The sequence below is a fragment of the Staurois parvus genome, unplaced genomic scaffold (genome assembly GCF_062004578.1).
Source record: "Staurois parvus isolate SC_StPar_1 unplaced genomic scaffold, SC_StPar_1.0 ptg000401l, whole genome shotgun sequence".
NCBI lineage: Eukaryota > Metazoa > Chordata > Amphibia > Anura > Ranidae > Staurois > Staurois parvus.
The window spans coordinates 4,785,322-4,803,649 of record NW_028318197.1 but is presented as its reverse complement, the minus strand read 5'-3'; the positions used below and the strand labels follow the sequence as shown (position 1 = coordinate 4,803,649).

The following is an 18,328-nucleotide window of genomic DNA, read 5'->3' as shown; positions in this document are numbered from 1 at the left end:
CCCCATACAATGTTGTGGATGGATGTAGAGGTACTATAATCTATTATCCTACATGAGGAAAACCTAAAACCTGATTATCAAAACCACCAGAACTAGAGATCTTCACTAGCACTAGTTGCAAGTGGACCACCAGGAAATACATTGTAATTGCAGTCCAGACTAGATAGCTCTAGAAGGTTGCCTGTTGCGCATCCCCACCATAACATGTAGAATCATTTATTTAGGGCAGTACAAAGGTGGAACAGTGGTGCACAGTGGTCATGAGCAGAAGGGACCTGTTGACTGCATTTTAAGGGGTTTGAGACAGGTATGGAAGCAAGGAACAGAAAACAGACTGAACATGGAGGATTTGTTAAGCAAAACTCATTGAGACTGATTTACTAAAGAAGTAGACTGATCACTCAGAATGCCTAATTATGTGTGAAGCAACTATTTTTAATTTTTTACATAGCTATACCTGCAAAAGGGGCCAGTCTGAAGTGATCTATCAGGACTGAATTTTCGGACTAAAGTTCCACTTTAATCTCACAATAACTTACAATGGTCTTGGCAATGCACACACATTCCTCTTTTCAAATATTGGGGAAAATGATTGCATGATCATGAGGAACAGAAGGGTTTTTTTTTTCAAAGGATGCAGTAAGGTACTGTGAAAAAATGCACTCTTGAACAGACTGTCAGCAGCAACTACCTGGTGCACTCTAATCACTCCAACGAAAGGTTTTTATTAAAAAGTATAAATACAGTGCACGTAATAAAATCATTTTTAAAAAGACCCCAATTAATATAAAAAGGTAGCTAAAGCGTTGACAATTGAAGAGGTAGCTTTCAATCAGCCGCCGCAGCAAGATATTGGTTCTTAAATTGATTTTTGGTTGTACAGACCTGGGCACACAAGCAGGCAAATAAGAAAATGTACCCCTAGAGATGCTATTGAAAGAACTTAAGCAAGTAGATGTAAACCCAACCACTTAAAGCTCATATTAGCTTCCCAATGTTTTCAAACTCCCAATGACTTTACACTTAAATTACCATGGTTATACTTATAATCAATACATATTATCTGCTAATTTTATAAAAATTTAAAATAATCCCTGTGCTGCCAAAAAGTGTAAAAATAGTGTCAACTATACACATACATATACTGCATTAGCAAAAGTGCAAATATGAATCTATCATTAAAATAGTGCAAGTGCACTCGTATTGGAGCCTGCTATTAATTTATGCACTTGCACTTTTTGATTTTGTTTCTTTAGCATTTCTTGCACGTTTCAAAGTGTGATTCACTTTATGATATTTATACCTTATTTTTGACACATGGATGCCTACTTTAGTTTGGGTATTTCCTTCCTGTTAGAAAAGTTATACGTTTAGTTAAGTTGGAGGAACTATCGGGTTTTACTCGTTACAGTCTTGGACATAGAAATTACAGAAGTCAATTTCAAATAGAGTAATGATTGTTTAAGACATTGGAAGATGTGTTCCTCAGTCTTATATTAATTATATCACTTTATCTGTTCCATGTTCCTGTTTTGCAATGACTCTTGGTATTGTATCTATCCGATTTTCTTTTTTTTTACAACTGTTGTACATCCTCTCATACCTGATTGTCTCACTCCTGTCTAAAGATTTGAAAATAGAGAACTGGAAAAAAAGGTCATATTAGATTAACTTTAACATGATGTAATTTGAAAAGCCTATGTTTATTTTAATTGCCAGTTTTCATGAAAATTACAACTGGAGTAAAAGTCCTTGTTAAGGCACTGTTTGATATGTAGTGTCAATGTTCTACCCAACCTCCCACAGTCATCTGCCTGTAAATCACCCTATCATATGCTTCTGTAATGATGCACATTATCCAGGCATATTCCACTCTTGTCACAATTTAAAGCAGACCTTCCACTCTATTGGAAACCCTCAAAGTCAAATTGCATTCAAATAAAGCTGTTGTTAAAAAAATACCTTGACCCCAAGTTCTGGTGCTTTTAGGAGGTTCAGGTGATGTCACAGTCTCACCCTGTCTCCTGGGATAGCTGGGTGCTTGAAATCCCACGAGAATATGCCACTGCAATGGAATATCCAAGGTGGCAGCAGTTAGGTGTGGTGATATCACCTGCGCCTCTCGGGAATGGCAAAACCGGGGTTAAGTAATTTTTTTTTATCGACAGCTTTATTTTAAAGCAGAGCTCCACCCAAAAGGGGAAGTTCCACTTTACATCTTTATCCCCCGCTCCCCATTAAGGATTGGCACCTTTGGGGAGCGGGTACCCGAATTTACTTGCTCCCACTTCCGCTGCGATCACCTAAGGCGATCGGAAGTGGAAGTTGTCCTCCCCTCTCCTTCCCCGTAGTCTTCTAGGACACGTGACAGGTCCCAGAAGACTACGGGGTCATTCACAAAGCACAGCGCTTCTTGTGCATATGCAGTGGGCACCCGGCTGTGAATTCGCAAGCTGTCACACCGGGTGCCCACACTGAAGATGCCGGTTCCAGGGAGAGAAGACGACCGGTGAAACCAGCAGTGGTGAGGACACTGTTGGACTGATGGAAAGGTAAGTTACTGTATTTTATTTCACTTGCAGAGACATCAGTTTACATCAGCTTCACATCAGTTTACATCAGTTTTTATGTGCTTTTCAGTGAGTTTTAATGAACGTTGACATCAGTTTTCATGCTCGTCATTTATGTGTCCTATTCACACCACAGTGTTGATGTCATGTCAGATTTTTTCCATGCAGAAAACTGCATACACATTGCAGATTCCTGCGCAGAAAAAATCTGCACATAATACCAGTGTTGTGGTGTGAAAAGGGCACATAGATAACAATTGTTTTTTTGTGTGCCCTTCCAGAACTCGTGCAGAAAAACTCAGGTCTCTGCACCTTGGTGTGATTAAGGCCTTAAAAAAGCCTTTTAAAAAAACAATTGCTAAAAAAAATAATGCCATGACCATGAGGAACAAAAGGGTTTTTTTTTTTCAAAGGATGCAGTAAGGTACAGTGAAAAAACTCTTGAACAGACTATCAGCAATAACTGCCTGGTGCACTCTAATCATTCCAAACTAAAGGTTTTTATTAAAAAAATATAAATACAGTACATGCAATAAAAAAATTTTAAAAAAGAAAAAAAAATTAATAGGAAAAGGTAGCGAAAACATTAACAATTGAAGAGCTAGCTTTGAATTAGTTGTTGTATTGGTTCTTAAAATGATTTTTGGTCGTACAGACCTGGGCACACAAGCAAGGCACAAAAGAAAGTGTACGCCTAGAGATACTAATGAAATACCTCAAGCATAGTTGGAACTTAAGCAAGTAGAAGTAAACCAAACCACTTAAAGCCCATATTAGCTTCCCTGTTTTCAAACTCCCAGTATCCTTATTAATTTAAATGACCATGGTTATACTCAATACATATTATCTGTTAATTTTGAAAAAAAATTTAAATAATCCCTGCACTACCAAAAAGTGTCAAAATAGTGTCAACTATTATTATTTATTTATTTCAGGTACGTATATAGCACCATCAATTTACGCAGCGCTTTACATACATATATTGTACATTCACATCAGTCCCTAACCCTCAAGGAGCGTACAATCTAAGGTATATACATATACTGCATTAGCAAATGTGCAAATATGAACCCATTATTAAAACAGTGCAAGTGCACTCATATTGGAGTCTGCTATTAATTTATGCACTTGCACTTTTTAATGATAGATTCATATTTTCACTTTTGCTAATGCGGTATATGTATACTGTGTAGTCACATAGGCTCAAAATGTTTAATTGATTTTTTTATCTTTTACATTTCTTGCACATGTTTCAAAGTACGTCACTATATGGTATTTATATGTTACTTTTGTAACCCCGACATTGTATTTTCCCACCACACTGTGTTGGTGGTGACACATGGATGCCTATTTTAGCCTGGGATTTTCCTTCCCATTAGGAAAGTTTTAAGTTAAGTAAAGTTGGAGGAGCTATCAGGTTTTACTCTCATGGACCTAGAAATTACAGACGTCAATTTCAAACGTAGGAATGATTGTTGAAGAAGTTGGAGGATGTCATCTTCAATCTTATATTATTTAGGTCACTTTATCTGTCTCATTTACCTGTTTTGCTCTGAGTCTTGGTATTGCATTTGTCTGTTTTTCTTTTTTTGTTTGTTTTTTTACAACTGCTGTATATCCTCTCACTCCTGTCTAAAGATTTGAAAAAAAAAATTAGAAAAAAAGGTCATATTAGATGAACTTTAATATGACGTCATTTGGAAAGCCTATGTTTTTTTTAATTGCCAGTTTTCATGAAAATTACATATGGTGTAAAGGTCCTTGTTATGTCACTTTTTGTCATGGGGTGACAATGTTCTGCCCAACCTCCCACAGTCTTCTGCCCATAAATCACCCTATCACATGCTTCTGAAATGATGCACATTGCCTAGGCATATTCCACAAAAAATTGCCACTGCAATGGGATAACCAAGGTGGCAGCGGTTAGGCATGATATCGTCTGTACCATGGCAGAAGCCGGGGGTATGTTTTTTTTTTTTGTAGCCACAGCTTTATTTTTAAATAACCTTTGGGCTTCAAAAAATGGGCTTTGCATTTTCATGGAAAGTCAACTTTGTGAAAGCCTTGTGAAAACAATTGGTGTCAGCAACAGTTATGAAATATGCCCTGTGAAATACACATGCAGCCTGTTCTCATGGTAATGCATGTGGACAGGGACATACTGTAAAGAGACTACAGGACATAAACAGCATTAAGATGTAAAATGGATGAAAAAAAGATAACTCCCCAGAACCCTGAATTCTCCATGCTACACAACATTTTGCTTTCTACGTACCATTCAAATGCCAGGCAGTGCATTATTGTTACTACTTTCCAAATTGCTGCATTATTTTGCTGGATCCGCCAACCTCATACACACAGGATCTGCAGTGAACCTGAACCTCATCCATAGTTGCTAATAGATTAAATATACGTAGTACAAATTAAGTTATATTCCCAAACCAAATTTATTATTCATTAAGCCAGTGTGGAGGCCATCTAATTATTTTTATTCTGAAAGCAATTTATACTTTCAAATGACCCTTTTTTAGTGGAAGATTCACCCTACAATTTACATGATAGGAAAATTATAACATTGACACACTACATAACAAAATATTATTACATTTAAATGGAGGCAAATATGCCACTGTGTCATTCGTTGTTAAAATACAGATTATAAATAGTACAATAATAAAACCTTGGAAAAGTTTGGCTGTAGCAGCGTATATGAAAAAAGTTAACTGTGTTCCTGGGTTTTGGATCAGCATGTATAAGTTTACCAGGTGAGCAAATACATATTTTATATTTTGGCATCCCAGTATATATTTCATATTGATATAGACTTGCAGACATTTGGTTTTACCGTTGCAAATAATAAGACGGTTAAAGACTTCTGCCTTCTCTCTTAATTCAAAGCTAGTATAGGCATTTCCTCTATGAACTTAATTTAACATTATAGCTGTGCAGCAAATGATAGGTTTTAACCTGTAGATGATTACAGGTATTTACCACAATATAAAGACTGCCATAACTTTACCATACAGTAAAGGTCTTATTTAAAAGAAATTGAGATACAAAATTGAGACCTTGCCTATAGGGACTAATCTAATTTTTATCTGTATTTTGTAATGTTAGAAGGAATCTAATTGGTTTCTATAGGCACATTCTCCACTTTTAAAATATTGCCAGACATATATATCCTGATGTTCTATATCTGTTTGTTCCTAAAAGTATAAAATCTTTGTTTTCAAATAAACATTAAATACAAAGGATTTCCAGAGCACTGTGGCCTATCTAAAGAAACAACACGGCAGTAGCTATCTGTCTCTAAGGTTGGCTTTGTCTGACTGAAACCTAGGTCAGTGCTGTCCAATAAGGTGTTAAATACTGGTCGCTGTCCTTGCAGACTTTACCTAGAACTAATGATCCCTGCTAACAATAGGATTTTTAGAACAGGTAGTAAGAAGACTGAGGTAAACTTATAGAAAAGGAGCCTAGGACTCCTTCTGCTGGTTTGATGCAACATTTCAGATTTACTTGTGCACCTCTCTGATTCAATTTCCCTTGGTTACAAGGTCCTGATTTAAACTGATTGAGCCTTGCCAACTAGAGATGTGCACAACGACAACATTCATTTTGTTTCGGATTCATTCATTAAGTTAATCATTTTGATTGTCATATTCGTTATGTTAGAATGATTAGCTTTTGGAATTTGTTTTGTAAATTTGGATTTGTTTCACATATTCAGATTTGTTTTACACGGTATATTCATATTAATTTCGCATATCGGTTGTTCTGAATCGATTTCTTATTTTTGGAAGTTTTTTCGGAAGACTGGCTATATTCCTTTTAACATGTTCATTTGTTATTTCAGGAGATTACTTATGCACTATGAGTCATCCCTGCTAGTCCAACCCACAAAGAGAAATGGAATGAGCTGATTGGATTAAATTGACTGGAGTCACGTGCACCTGAAAGAACAAATGGAACTAAATTAATTTCAGATTCATTCAATTTGTTATGATTCTGAGATTCTGATGGATCCAACTCCATCCAACCCAAACACAATAAGTAGGAATCATCATCTTATTTCATTTTTATACCTTACTGTATTTATTGCAATATGTTTCCATTCCATATGTAGTGCATTTTTTGTAATAATATTAGTGCAAAATAAAAAAGAAATGGATCCAAAATTCAGATAATTTGTTATGTCGTTACCTTATTTCGGATGCTTAAAAAATTAACAAAAGGCCCAAACATGTCAATCGAATGTCATCCAAATGAACCAAATGAATGCGAATTAATTTTTTGTTTCGTTATAATTTATTTGTTTATTTATTCATTTTAACCACTTGCCTTCCAGAGGATTTACCCCCCTTCCTGACCAGGCCATTTTTTGCGATACGGCACTGCATTACTTTAACTGACAATTGCGCAGTCATGCACCGCTGCACCCAAATGAAATTTAAGTCCTTTTTTTCCCACAAATAGAGCTTTCTTTTGGTGGTATTTGATCCCCTGTAAAAAATTTTAAAAATCTAATTTTGTCATAAGTTTAGGTCAAAATGTATTCTGCTACATGTCTTTGCTAAAACAAAATACCAATACATGTAAATTAATTGGTTTACATGAAAGCTATAGCGTCTACAAATGGTGGTATATATACTGTAATTTTTATTTTTTTTATACTAGTAATGACGGCGATCTGCCACTTATAGCGCAACTGCAGCGGGCATTCTGACACTGGGTTGAAACTGACTAACTGCCACTGACATCCCAATGACACTAATACAGTGATCAGTGCTACTCAAAAGCACTGTACTAATGACACTGGGCAGGAAGGGTTAACATCTGGGGCGATCAAAGAGTTAACTGTATGCTGTGCTGTGTTTTACATGTGCTGTGTGTGTTTTACTTGGGAAACATGTTGCTGTGTATTTCTATGCTGTGCAGAGAAATACACAGCAGCATGTCAATGCTGGCAGGAGAGAGACCTGTGTTGTTTACACACAGGTCTTTCCCCTGTCAATGTTACTCGGTGATCGTCGGGTGCCAGCGGAGAATCTCCAGGACCAGGTGATTCACATCCGTAGTTGCGCGCGCCCCCTACCCAGAAATGCAAATCATGTATATATATGTGAGTTTGCACAGTCCTGCCACCCTGTAGCAGTATTTCTGCTATATGGTGGGCAATTCGCTTCTATTGTGACTTGGAGATTCTTATACATCTAAATCTCTGAATAACAAAAATTTGGTCAGAATTTAGTTTCGGATCTAAAGACCAGCTTATGTCTACTACCAACTGCCATTCCAGTGACCGATAAGACAGACCCAGTAACTGCATATTTGTTGGATCAGGAGATTGCAGGTAATGGAATTCTGCCATTAAAATATATCTAAAGGCAAAACATTTTGTTTTAATTCAGGATAGAGTTATGAATAGTTAAAACCCTGATAGTGTGTCCCACTGGGGAGATTTCCCTTTGCATCTTGTGAAAAAAGTGAAGGATATCCTCTTGTAGACAGTTATGACTGAAATAAGTGTCCCCATTGTGTTCCTGCTATTCCTGTTCTAGTAACAACTCAAAATGTTGGGATCCTGGGGATAGTGGTCTATGGTGACAAAGAGAGAAAGTGAATTTCCCCAGAGGGGATACAGACAACAATAAAACCCTGACAGGGGTTCTAACCCCTTGACACTGTATCAGAATGTTAAAAAAAATACTTTAGATACATTTTAAAGGGAGGGAAATTCCTCCAAAGCAGGTGTCACCTGAGTTACCAGAAGCAGTTCCCCACTGGAAAATTTCCCCTCTGTTACTGTTTTCTATAAAATTCAGTGCAATATGGAAACCTGCAGGCGTTCTTTCCTGTTTGGGTGCACTTCCAGGTGGTTCATGTTCAGCTGGTGCATCAGGGTTCTGATGAGAAAAGTTGCAAAGTCTGCATCCCTATAGATGTGATTAAACCACAGGAAGTGTGGGCGGGGCCTATAGAGCCCATGCACTAGGGGTAACTTTGCCTGAGGGTGCTCTCACCAATGCTGGGGACCAGGCAGGAACTGCGGTCATGTACGTGATCTAACATGACCTGACTTAGAGATGAGCTGATACTGCATGTAGTAATGAAGCCAGGTTTCTCTCTGTAGTGTGGGCCCATAGCTCTGCACACAGTGACTTGCATATCTTGCATTTGGATTAGCGAGCCGTATCATGCTACCTCCACCAACCAGAGTACCTCTGTTACCTTGCTCCCAGTAACAGAATGGGATCCCTCCAGACACATAGCGCAGATCTCATGCAGGTCCTGTGTTAACTCCTCTTCTTGCATACCACGCAATTAGGCAAAGGACCTTCATAATGCTGGTCTTCTCCCGATTACCATTGGAGATGCCCACTAGGGAGAGAGCCCAGGCAGAGACTTCCTCTCTACCAAAGGACACCTTACCTTAGCCAGGGACCACGCCTCGACTGGTTGCCATGTGTCATGCATATGTACTTGGTTACCCTTAGTAATGGCCTTGTTTCCTTCTTCTTACATGCTGACTTGACACTGTACTGTAATGTACTTTATACCCCTTTAGTACTTTACAGACCCAGGTTCTTTTGGATATGGCAGCCAAAGTATGCACCCCTTTGAATAACTTCAGACCAGGCTCACGGAAAAGTTTAACAGTATTTACTTACCATCTTTAGTAACATTATATAAAACTGCAATGCACAATCTGTTCTGACCTGACTAACTGTCTGGCATACCTCTACAGGTGGGAATCCATAGTGCCAAAGTCCATACGTGGTGGTATGCCAGTACCCTTGGTGGTAGAGATGGTATACAATGGTCCTGTCTTGGCTTCTTGGGTTTTGTGGGCACAGCAGCAACAGATACACTCTATAGTCCCAGACCTAAGCCTTCCCCCTATTTATATCACAAGTGGGCCGACTGAAGCCCAAAAATAGACACCTTTACTCTATCCAGTCCAGCTTGGGCCAAACACTGACTTCTTAAGCAGTTTCAACCAGGGGTGACATAATTCCTAATGGTTTATCACTTCTAAAGGGACGCAGACACTGCAACGTTTCTCATCAGATCCCTGAAAATACACCAGCTGCTTAAATGAATGAGTCACTCCCATCACTCTGCTCAAAACATGATCTAAAAAAGAGCCAGACCCCTTTCACACAGGTGGACCAATCGGGTCTGCCTGTCTGTTTTTCAGAAGGACCCAATTAGACCATCCATTGCCCTCTATGGAGCGACGGATGTACACAGACATGTGTCCATTTACACAAGTCTGCATCTGATCCGATCAGCTAAAAACAGACTGATGAGAGATCCATTCCCCATCCGTCTAGCGGATTGGATAACAGTGAAATTTAAATGCACAGGAGGCCCATTTATATCCAGCCGCTCATAGAGGAAAGAGGGCAGTCTCCATGTCTGCATAAGTGGAGCAGACATGAACCTGTCATCCACCTGCTCAGCAGGGATCAGTGGACAGATGATGGCAGAGTCCGCCCATGTGAAAGGGGCCTTATTCTTTCAGATCAGAAACAGGTAAAAATCTGCAACAAAGTTTGTTACAATCCTTGCACTATACATTGATCACCCAGAGGGGATTGTTTTTTCTCAACAAAAGTGGAGTTACTCTTTAAGTCAAGAAAGGTCAAAAGTTACACAATGGAACATATTCAGAGAAGGGCACAGAAAAGGCTTTCACGTTTATTGCAGGTACAAGCAGGTACTTTAAGGACTGGGCATTTACTTTTAAATGTTTTTAAATTGAGTAAGGTTCACTTTAAAGCTTTAGACAAAAGTTTGGTTAAACAGAACCTTCTAATGATAAACCACATTTCAGAAATAATTGTAACAATTGTGAACACAGTTGTTATATTACAAACTCAACTATTCTCCAGACTGCGTTTGAGAAATACATAGCAGAAGTTTCCCAGTGAAAATAATTGGATGTTCCATCAATATATGCTGTCCCAGAGGAGAGTCTAAAACAAATGTATCCCTCAGGAAGACATGACTGACAAGCCTCATCCTGAACACCCTGGATATGATCCAAGCCAATGTGAAAATCAGGTGCTCTCTTCTCTCTCTAATTGCCATATTCTAACCTAACTTGTACATGTATGCAATGAAAACCATCACACGCCAATATTCTGCATGATTCTGTCTTCAATTATGTGATAGGGGACATTACTGACAGCTCTGACAGGGGCTCTGAGCTTTACCCCAGAGTCAGGGGACACAATGACACAAAAGTGATTAACACTTGAAAGCCAAGATGTGGCCTGTGACCAATGAGTTTAATGTTGTTGAACATGGACATTTCTAATCACACCAAACAGTTATCACAGGGGATTACCCAATTATCAGGAACAGCAGTGGAGGGCAAGGGATGGCCGGGAGAGGCAGCGTCCAGGGGAATGACAAGGATGGTGGTCCAGAATATGCAATGAACACATCCATTAGAGGACATATAAGAACTTTCACACAAGAAACCTATGCTGCTGCCCTTGCTGCCAATACAATGCTAGATGTAAGTATTGATTCACCTAGGAACAAAAATGTCCTTATATCTCTCAGGACACTCCAACTGGCACCTGCTCTGAGCCCTGCTCTGGGGTCATTACCCAGTAGTAAGACTACCAGGAAAGGTGGGCATGCATTTAAATTGTCTGCATTGAAACCTTCTGTTGTCTTTACCTAAACCCTAATTATAGATAAAGTACGCTAACTGGGCATGTACTGTATGTGTGTACATATACAGTATATAGTCAAGAAGGCTACTTATACACTATATTAGCATATATGGTTCCCGATGATTACTGAAGTTCCTTTTAACCATTCTGGACCTGTTCTTATGCCAAAAATGGCCCCTCATTACCATGCTATTTTTTTTTACTTTTTTATAGAAATAAATAAAACAATCAGTGGAAAAAAATTTGTGGTGATATACAAATAATAATTAAATAATAATATTAACACAAATACAAATAATTGTAAATATAATAAACTAACCTATGTTAATCATGTGAGTGCTGGACACTTTCACCCCCTTCTTGCCCACGACAATTTTCAGCTTTCAGAGCTGTCACATTTTGAATGCCAATTATTCAGTCATGCAACACTGGACAAAAATGACATTTTTATAATTTTTTGAGACAGATAGAGCTTTATTTTGGTGGTATTTCATCACCACTGATTGTTTTTATTTGTTTGGAATATAAACAAAAAAATACTGAAAAAAATTTAAAAAACAAAACACATTTTTCTTCATTTTTTGTTATATAATGTTGCAAATAAATAATCTTTCTTCATAAATGTAGGACTATTCAGTCTCTGAAAGTTATAGAGTCTGTAAAACTCTTGTATATTATAATATTGATCAATCCTGATGTTCTGACTGCCTATCTCATTTCTTGAGATCCTAAATTGCCAGGACAGTACAAATACCCCCTAAATTACCACTTTTTCGAAATGTGAGGTGTTCAGTAAGAGGCATAGTGATTGTAAAAATTTCATTTTTTTCACAACTTTTTGGAAAATAAAGAAATTGAATAAAATGTGTTTTTTCACAATTTTTTTTACATAGTGTCACCAGAGCAATACAGCATCATCATATGACTGGTGTAGCAGTGATCAGGGACACTGACTGGTGACAGTATATGTATATTATTAATCTTTTTTTTTTCAATTTTTAAAAAAAATTTTTTTTTTTTTCATTTTTAGAAAAATCTTTTTCTTTTTTTTACATACTGTAGCAGTGCAAGTTTACCATAGTAACACTGTACTACTCTGGGGAAATGATCATGATTTCTTTTTACACTTTTTTGAATGGCATCCATTCATTTATCGACATTCATTGTGTACTATTGAGATGATCTCTGTGATTAGCCACTATGACTGGCCCTGTCCGTACCATGTGATCACTGTAACCAATCACAGAGATCATCAAAATAATACATAATGAATGGCTATAAATGAAAGCTATTCATTGTGTATAACTGTCATGTGATCGCTCTGATTGGTCAGAGCAATCATATGGTACTGATGTCAGCCTAGTACAGTGATCTGTTATCTGCTGTGTCTGGTGGACAAAGTGGGTGACAGATCACGTTGCAGTTCAGCCCCTGGGGCATATGAGAGGTGTGTGATTGGGAGGACGTCATATGACATCCACCGCCTGGGGCACGTGCAAGGCACGTGACTGGGAGGATGTCAGAACTGTAGTGCTCCTGCTCATCCATCATTTGCCTATAGGTTGGGCAGGAATCGGTTAAATACGCCCTGCAAAAAACACACACACTCTCTAAATAACATTGGTTTTTGCTCATTGAGCAATAAGTAACTTCAGTAATTTTGTGGTAAAATCTATTTCTCTAAAAACCATCTGATGATCTATACCCTTTAGGGCACATTCACACCTCTCTCAGTTGTGATGTGTAGCCATAACACACAAGCTACTAGGCCCATTACATGTATTAGCGTGTTATGGTGCAATTCACTTTCAATGATACCCTAACGCACTAAGGCCTGCATCTCTGACACCCATTCTTTTTAATGCACCACAACACGTGATAAGGCACTACTCTGCACTGTGGTGCCTTGCTTCAGAAAAATAGTGTGTGTCCTTTTTTTGTAATGCTTTCCAATGTGTTGACGCAATGCTCTCCATATAATTCAGGAAACATAAATCCATCGCTCCCATCTCTTGATTTGTGGATATATGATCGAAAGGCATCTCTACATTTGAAGCAGGTGGCCAGTTGCCTTTCAAAATACGTTTAGGCAACATTTTTAACTACTATAATCACAAGACAGAAAGGGTGGAGCCTATACAAAGGGGTATAATCATTTAGGCATGCCTGGCACAGTGGTATCCAATCAATAAATACAGCCCTGCTGAAAATTCCATCACATGTGTTCTGCCCTAAGCAGCCCGACCTTCCCTTATGTCATGCAGAACTCCAAAAACCACCACCACCTAGCAGACCCTGAACATGTTCGATAACAGGAAAAAGGCAATTGATTGAAAAAAATTCTGCAAGAGAGTGCATATTAATCAGGAATAAAAGAAAAAAAAAACAGCACTGCCTGATTAAAGTTGAAAATGTCAGTTCAAAGTTAAATTGTGGCGATAGCGGCATCCATAAAAGCAAAGATCAGTGGGATCCCCTGTGAATATAATCACGTCACAAAACGCCTTTTACTCCAAGACATCTTACCAGGGGGTTCACGCTCATTTTACAAGATCTATTGTGCTTTACATTTCATGTTCTATTTACTGGAAATGTGTATTTGAAGAATCAATTTATTTTAGCAAGGCACGATGGACACACAGCGTGGAATAATTGCTCTGCTCTAGGCAGTAAGTGAAATTCACAGATGTAGAGAAATCAGGATAAGAGTAAAAATCTGTTAATGATCAAAAAGTGTTGCAACTGAAGGTTCAGTGACTCAGTCTACATGTATACCAACACTATACAAAAAGTGATTATTCAGCTATTCACAGGGACTGCACTATTGATTCTAAATAACAAAGAGCGCTATATAAATCTCAGTGGCTGGGAAAATTGATTTTCCTTCTTCCATTTCTTGCCTTGAAGTTACTCTAGGCTTTTAATCTTTCATCAGTGCAACTTTCCAATTCTTCTGGCAAATGCACAAATAATTAAAAGTTCATAACAAAACATACATGTATAAAAGAAATCTTGCTTTTATAGCAAAGAAAAAAAAGAATAAATCAGTGTTGATAACTGAGCCCCATGTAGCATTGTCTGGAGTTTTAATATGTGAGAAGATAGCAGTTTTTTTAAAAAACAGAATATGAAAGAATACAGATCACATTTCTTCATATGAAAGACACTGATATGGTCAGGAGGAAAGAAGAGACTTCTGAGAAAACATTATTTCTATTGAGGACATACATTCCAGGCAGCAAAGACCATAGCTGATTTTTTCTTAAATTATAAACTAGATTTGTTTCTCAAATGATAACATTTTACCTGGAATGTTTGTTTAACAGTATTTGAAGTTACAGGATTAAAGTAAAATTATATGTATTTATTTAGCCTGTAATGGTGGCTCAACATTTGGGGATAAACCAAGCAGAGATATAGTCAGTATACAGTCTCTCAAGGTAAATGTATTATTCTGCAACTTTATTCCATGAAAATATGTTACTTTGCTGATATAGCCAATTGCTATATTCCCAAGCTGTCTTTTGCAGGTAGTACTCTCTCTTTAATTAAAGTAAATCTGGCACATGATGCAAAATTACTGAATTGCACAGTATATTGAAACTTTTTTTTTCATTTAATCTGGCTGAGTAATTAACAGAGAAAATAAGCGGTTATTTTCTTTCGGAAATATACAGATAAGCATTTACTCCCTCTATGCAGAAACCTAAAACAGACTTTATCACAAAAACGTGATAGTACATTGCTTATATCTTTAAATGAGGCTAAGATGTCTTCTCCAATATGTAAAATTATGAATATAGAAGTTTTAAATGTATATTTTTTTCCAATCTAATTAAAAAAAACGAATATTATATTAACTAAATAGTGTAGGTTACATAAAAACATGGCCACCTCAATATGAAATCCCATACCCTTGAATACATTCCTGTTCTACCTTTGAACAATTTATTTATATCATCTGAGCACTGAATAGCTATCTTATGTGTAAAATCACAAAGCTATAGTGAATATTAAGGTAGCCAAGCATTTGCATGTACATTTCAAAAAATGGATTTGTTGATTGATTTTGATGCTTTTTTAAAATTTTTACCACTTTTGCAGAAAAGCTGTTTGAGGCTACACCTCTTAACATACTCTGCACACTTCAATATGGTAGCTTTAAAATCACACTGTAAATTTTCCAATTGTGTCTGGTTTATACCTTCTGTTTTTGTAATACCATGTAAAACTTTAATAAAAACCGATTATACTAAAAATAAAAAAAAAATAAAGAAAATCACACTGTAAGATAATGGATGGCAATATTATACTCAGGTTAGGAAACTGCTGCACATTCAAGCATGGTTGTGCTTGTGATAGTTTGCATTTAAACACAACAAAATAACTGGAAGGGGAAGGGCAAGTCATTTTCTTATTGGGAATTTTTACACTGCCTAAGTACTTTGGGTTAATTTTAAGTTATGAGTTTAGGAGAACAAAACACAATTTATTGTGAACATAAAATATATCTGAAATGGAGCAACATTATTTTTTTAAATTATTCTCAACACTTTTGGGTTAGATTTCACGTGTTTGTGTATGACTTGCACAGCCCTCTAGAAGATGCAGGTAACAAAAAAAATTATTATTATTTTAATAATCAGAAGAAGAATAAAAACAATGTGGATGACAATAGAGCTCCCCAGGCTGAAAAGGTAAAAAGCAAAATAAAAATAAAGTAATCCATAGAAGTAACGCATTTTGTAAAAATCCAGGTTACAAAAACTGAAGCTGGAAAACCACAGTCATGTGTATATAGAAAAACCTCCTAATATTCTCATGTTCATTATATGTAGTACTGTATATGAAAAAAATCTGATTCAAGAAATGTGTTTGTTCTATTAAACTGCTGCACATTAAGTTTTGGCAATAGCAAAAGTATAATAAACCACTCTATGGAGAATATACTAAAACCTATGTTTTGCAATGGTAAACATTGCATTGTATAATAATCATTTATCAATATAATTTACAAAAGCAAATCTTTGCAGTTATACATCAAGGCCAGTACATAGTTTTTGAGAATTAAAATTGTTATCTAATTGGCCATTTTATGGTAATTCTGTTGCTAATATGCTGTCATGAAAGTTCATGTATATCTTAGTAGGGACACTATGAATGAGTATAGTGATTTTAGTGAAACCTTCGCCAAAATGTAAACTCTTAGTTATTTTTTTATTTTACTTCTTTACCTTGCCTTTTTAAGGTAAAATAATGAGGTTAATGATGGGATTTTTTTTGGCTCAAGAACGGATCAAGGAGGGTTGAATTAAGCATTTATAACACTCAGGTGCCATTGAAAGCATGTTGCGCCCTCAAAAACTACCTTCTTTTGTCCTTCCCATTGACCATCCCCCAAAATGACAAAATTTAGCTAAAATCCCCTGTTTTTTGCAGAAATTTCAGGGATATGAATCCAATTTTGCTCACTGATAAGGCCCCTCATAGGAGAGCAATCTTACAATTAGGTAAGCTGAAAATATTTATTTTGAAGACATACCTGACTATAGGCAAATGTACACGCTGTCATCAGCAACAACCCGAAGCACTGGACAGGAGTCTGTATTTGGAAAAAAGAAAGGTTTACTACCTTTAAATGTATACTGATTGTATACTTCTAATTCTTCTAAGATACTGTACATGTAAAGGGTTTACAAATTTCTGCACCTCTGAAAATTGAAGTGGATGAAGTGGGAGTTTATATACTTAACCAAAAAACAAAATTGTAATAAATTGCAGCTTACCAGTTCTTAGATGTGGCATCTTTATTCGTTTTTATATTTTAGGCTTTTTTACTTCCTACTTAAAGAGGAGCTCCAGTATCCTCCCAAAGGACACTTACCTGTTCGGGGATCCAGCGATGTCCTCACTCAAGCTGATTTTTCAACCAGATTGGTCCAGGTAGGTCCAAGGCTTTACTCCCGGTTTCCTACTGCGCATGAGCAAGCTTCACTGCATTTTGTGAATGGTCCCGCAGTCTTCTGGGACCTTTGACTTTGATGTGTCCCAGAAGGCTGCGGGGGGAAAACTCAGATCGCCATGGCAATCTGACCAAAAGTGGGAACAGCTACCTGTCAAAACCAGGTACATGCTCCCCCCCCCCTAAAAAATGCTAAGTGTGGCAGTGGAGGGGGGGATGCAAACAAGCAGAACTTCCCCTTTTGGGTAAAGCTCCACTTTAACCAGGTTATTCTGCCAGGAGCATACCTCATGTCCTAGGGTGCCAATGCTTGCTCAATGTACTGGAGGAGCAGTGTTGTGACCCTAGAACAAGAAGTGTATTAGGAGGACAGAACACCTCTTCCTTTCCTCATCTCCATAATATGGGAGATTTAATTCACAGAGGTAAACTGTGAAAGTCAGGTAACTGATGAGGCTGATAAGACTGCTTCAGAGAACACTTCAGAGGGCACCAGAGGATATGAGCTTACTGGATTTCTTGCAGGATCAGCAGGCCTTTTTTTTTTGCTCAAACACATATAACAAAACACTTTAATAGTATATTAAATGGACCAAAAGAGAGCAAATACAAGAGGCTCATTTTAAGGTTTTACATATATTTCAAGTAGAAAACGTGTTTGTTTCAAACATACGATCATGTACAACATAAAATCATTATGGGGAGATTTACGAAAACTGGTGCACACAGAATCTGGTGCAGCTGTGCATAGTAATCAATCAGTTTCCAGGTTTTATTGTCAAATCTTAATTGAACAAATTGAAGTTAGAAGCTGATTGGGTACTATGGACAGCTGCACCAGATTCTGAGTGCACCGGTTTTAGTAACTCTCCCACTATGTGTTTTTTTTACTTCCCTGCACAAGATTTGAAGTTCAGAAACACAACTTCACTTGTTACCTTTGTTCAGTGAATATTTTCTACACCCTTTCTAAATCAAGCCAGCATGAATTTGTAATCAGACAATCTTCTACACCCATTAAAATAGATGTAAAGGTTGAAGGTTTTTTACCTTTATGCATGCTACGCATGAAGGTAAAAAAGTTTCTGTGTGCTGCTCCCCCC

At 37.3% G+C, this 18,328-nt stretch overlaps 1 protein-coding gene across 1 annotated transcript in view; it reads right to left on the bottom strand.

Annotated features, from left to right (window-relative positions):
- LOC149455291 (uncharacterized) overlaps positions 1–18,328 on the bottom strand; it is a 70,870-nt gene that overhangs the window by 41,560 nt on the left and 10,982 nt on the right. Inside the window, exons 2-3 of the mRNA XM_089686488.1 lie at positions 16,806–16,865; positions 4,113–4,202 (exon numbers count right to left, since the gene is read on the bottom strand). Of these exons, the coding sequence (XP_089542614.1) occupies positions 4,113–4,202; positions 16,806–16,865 (150 nt within the window). The remainder of the gene's footprint in view (positions 1–4,112; positions 4,203–16,805; positions 16,866–18,328) is intronic.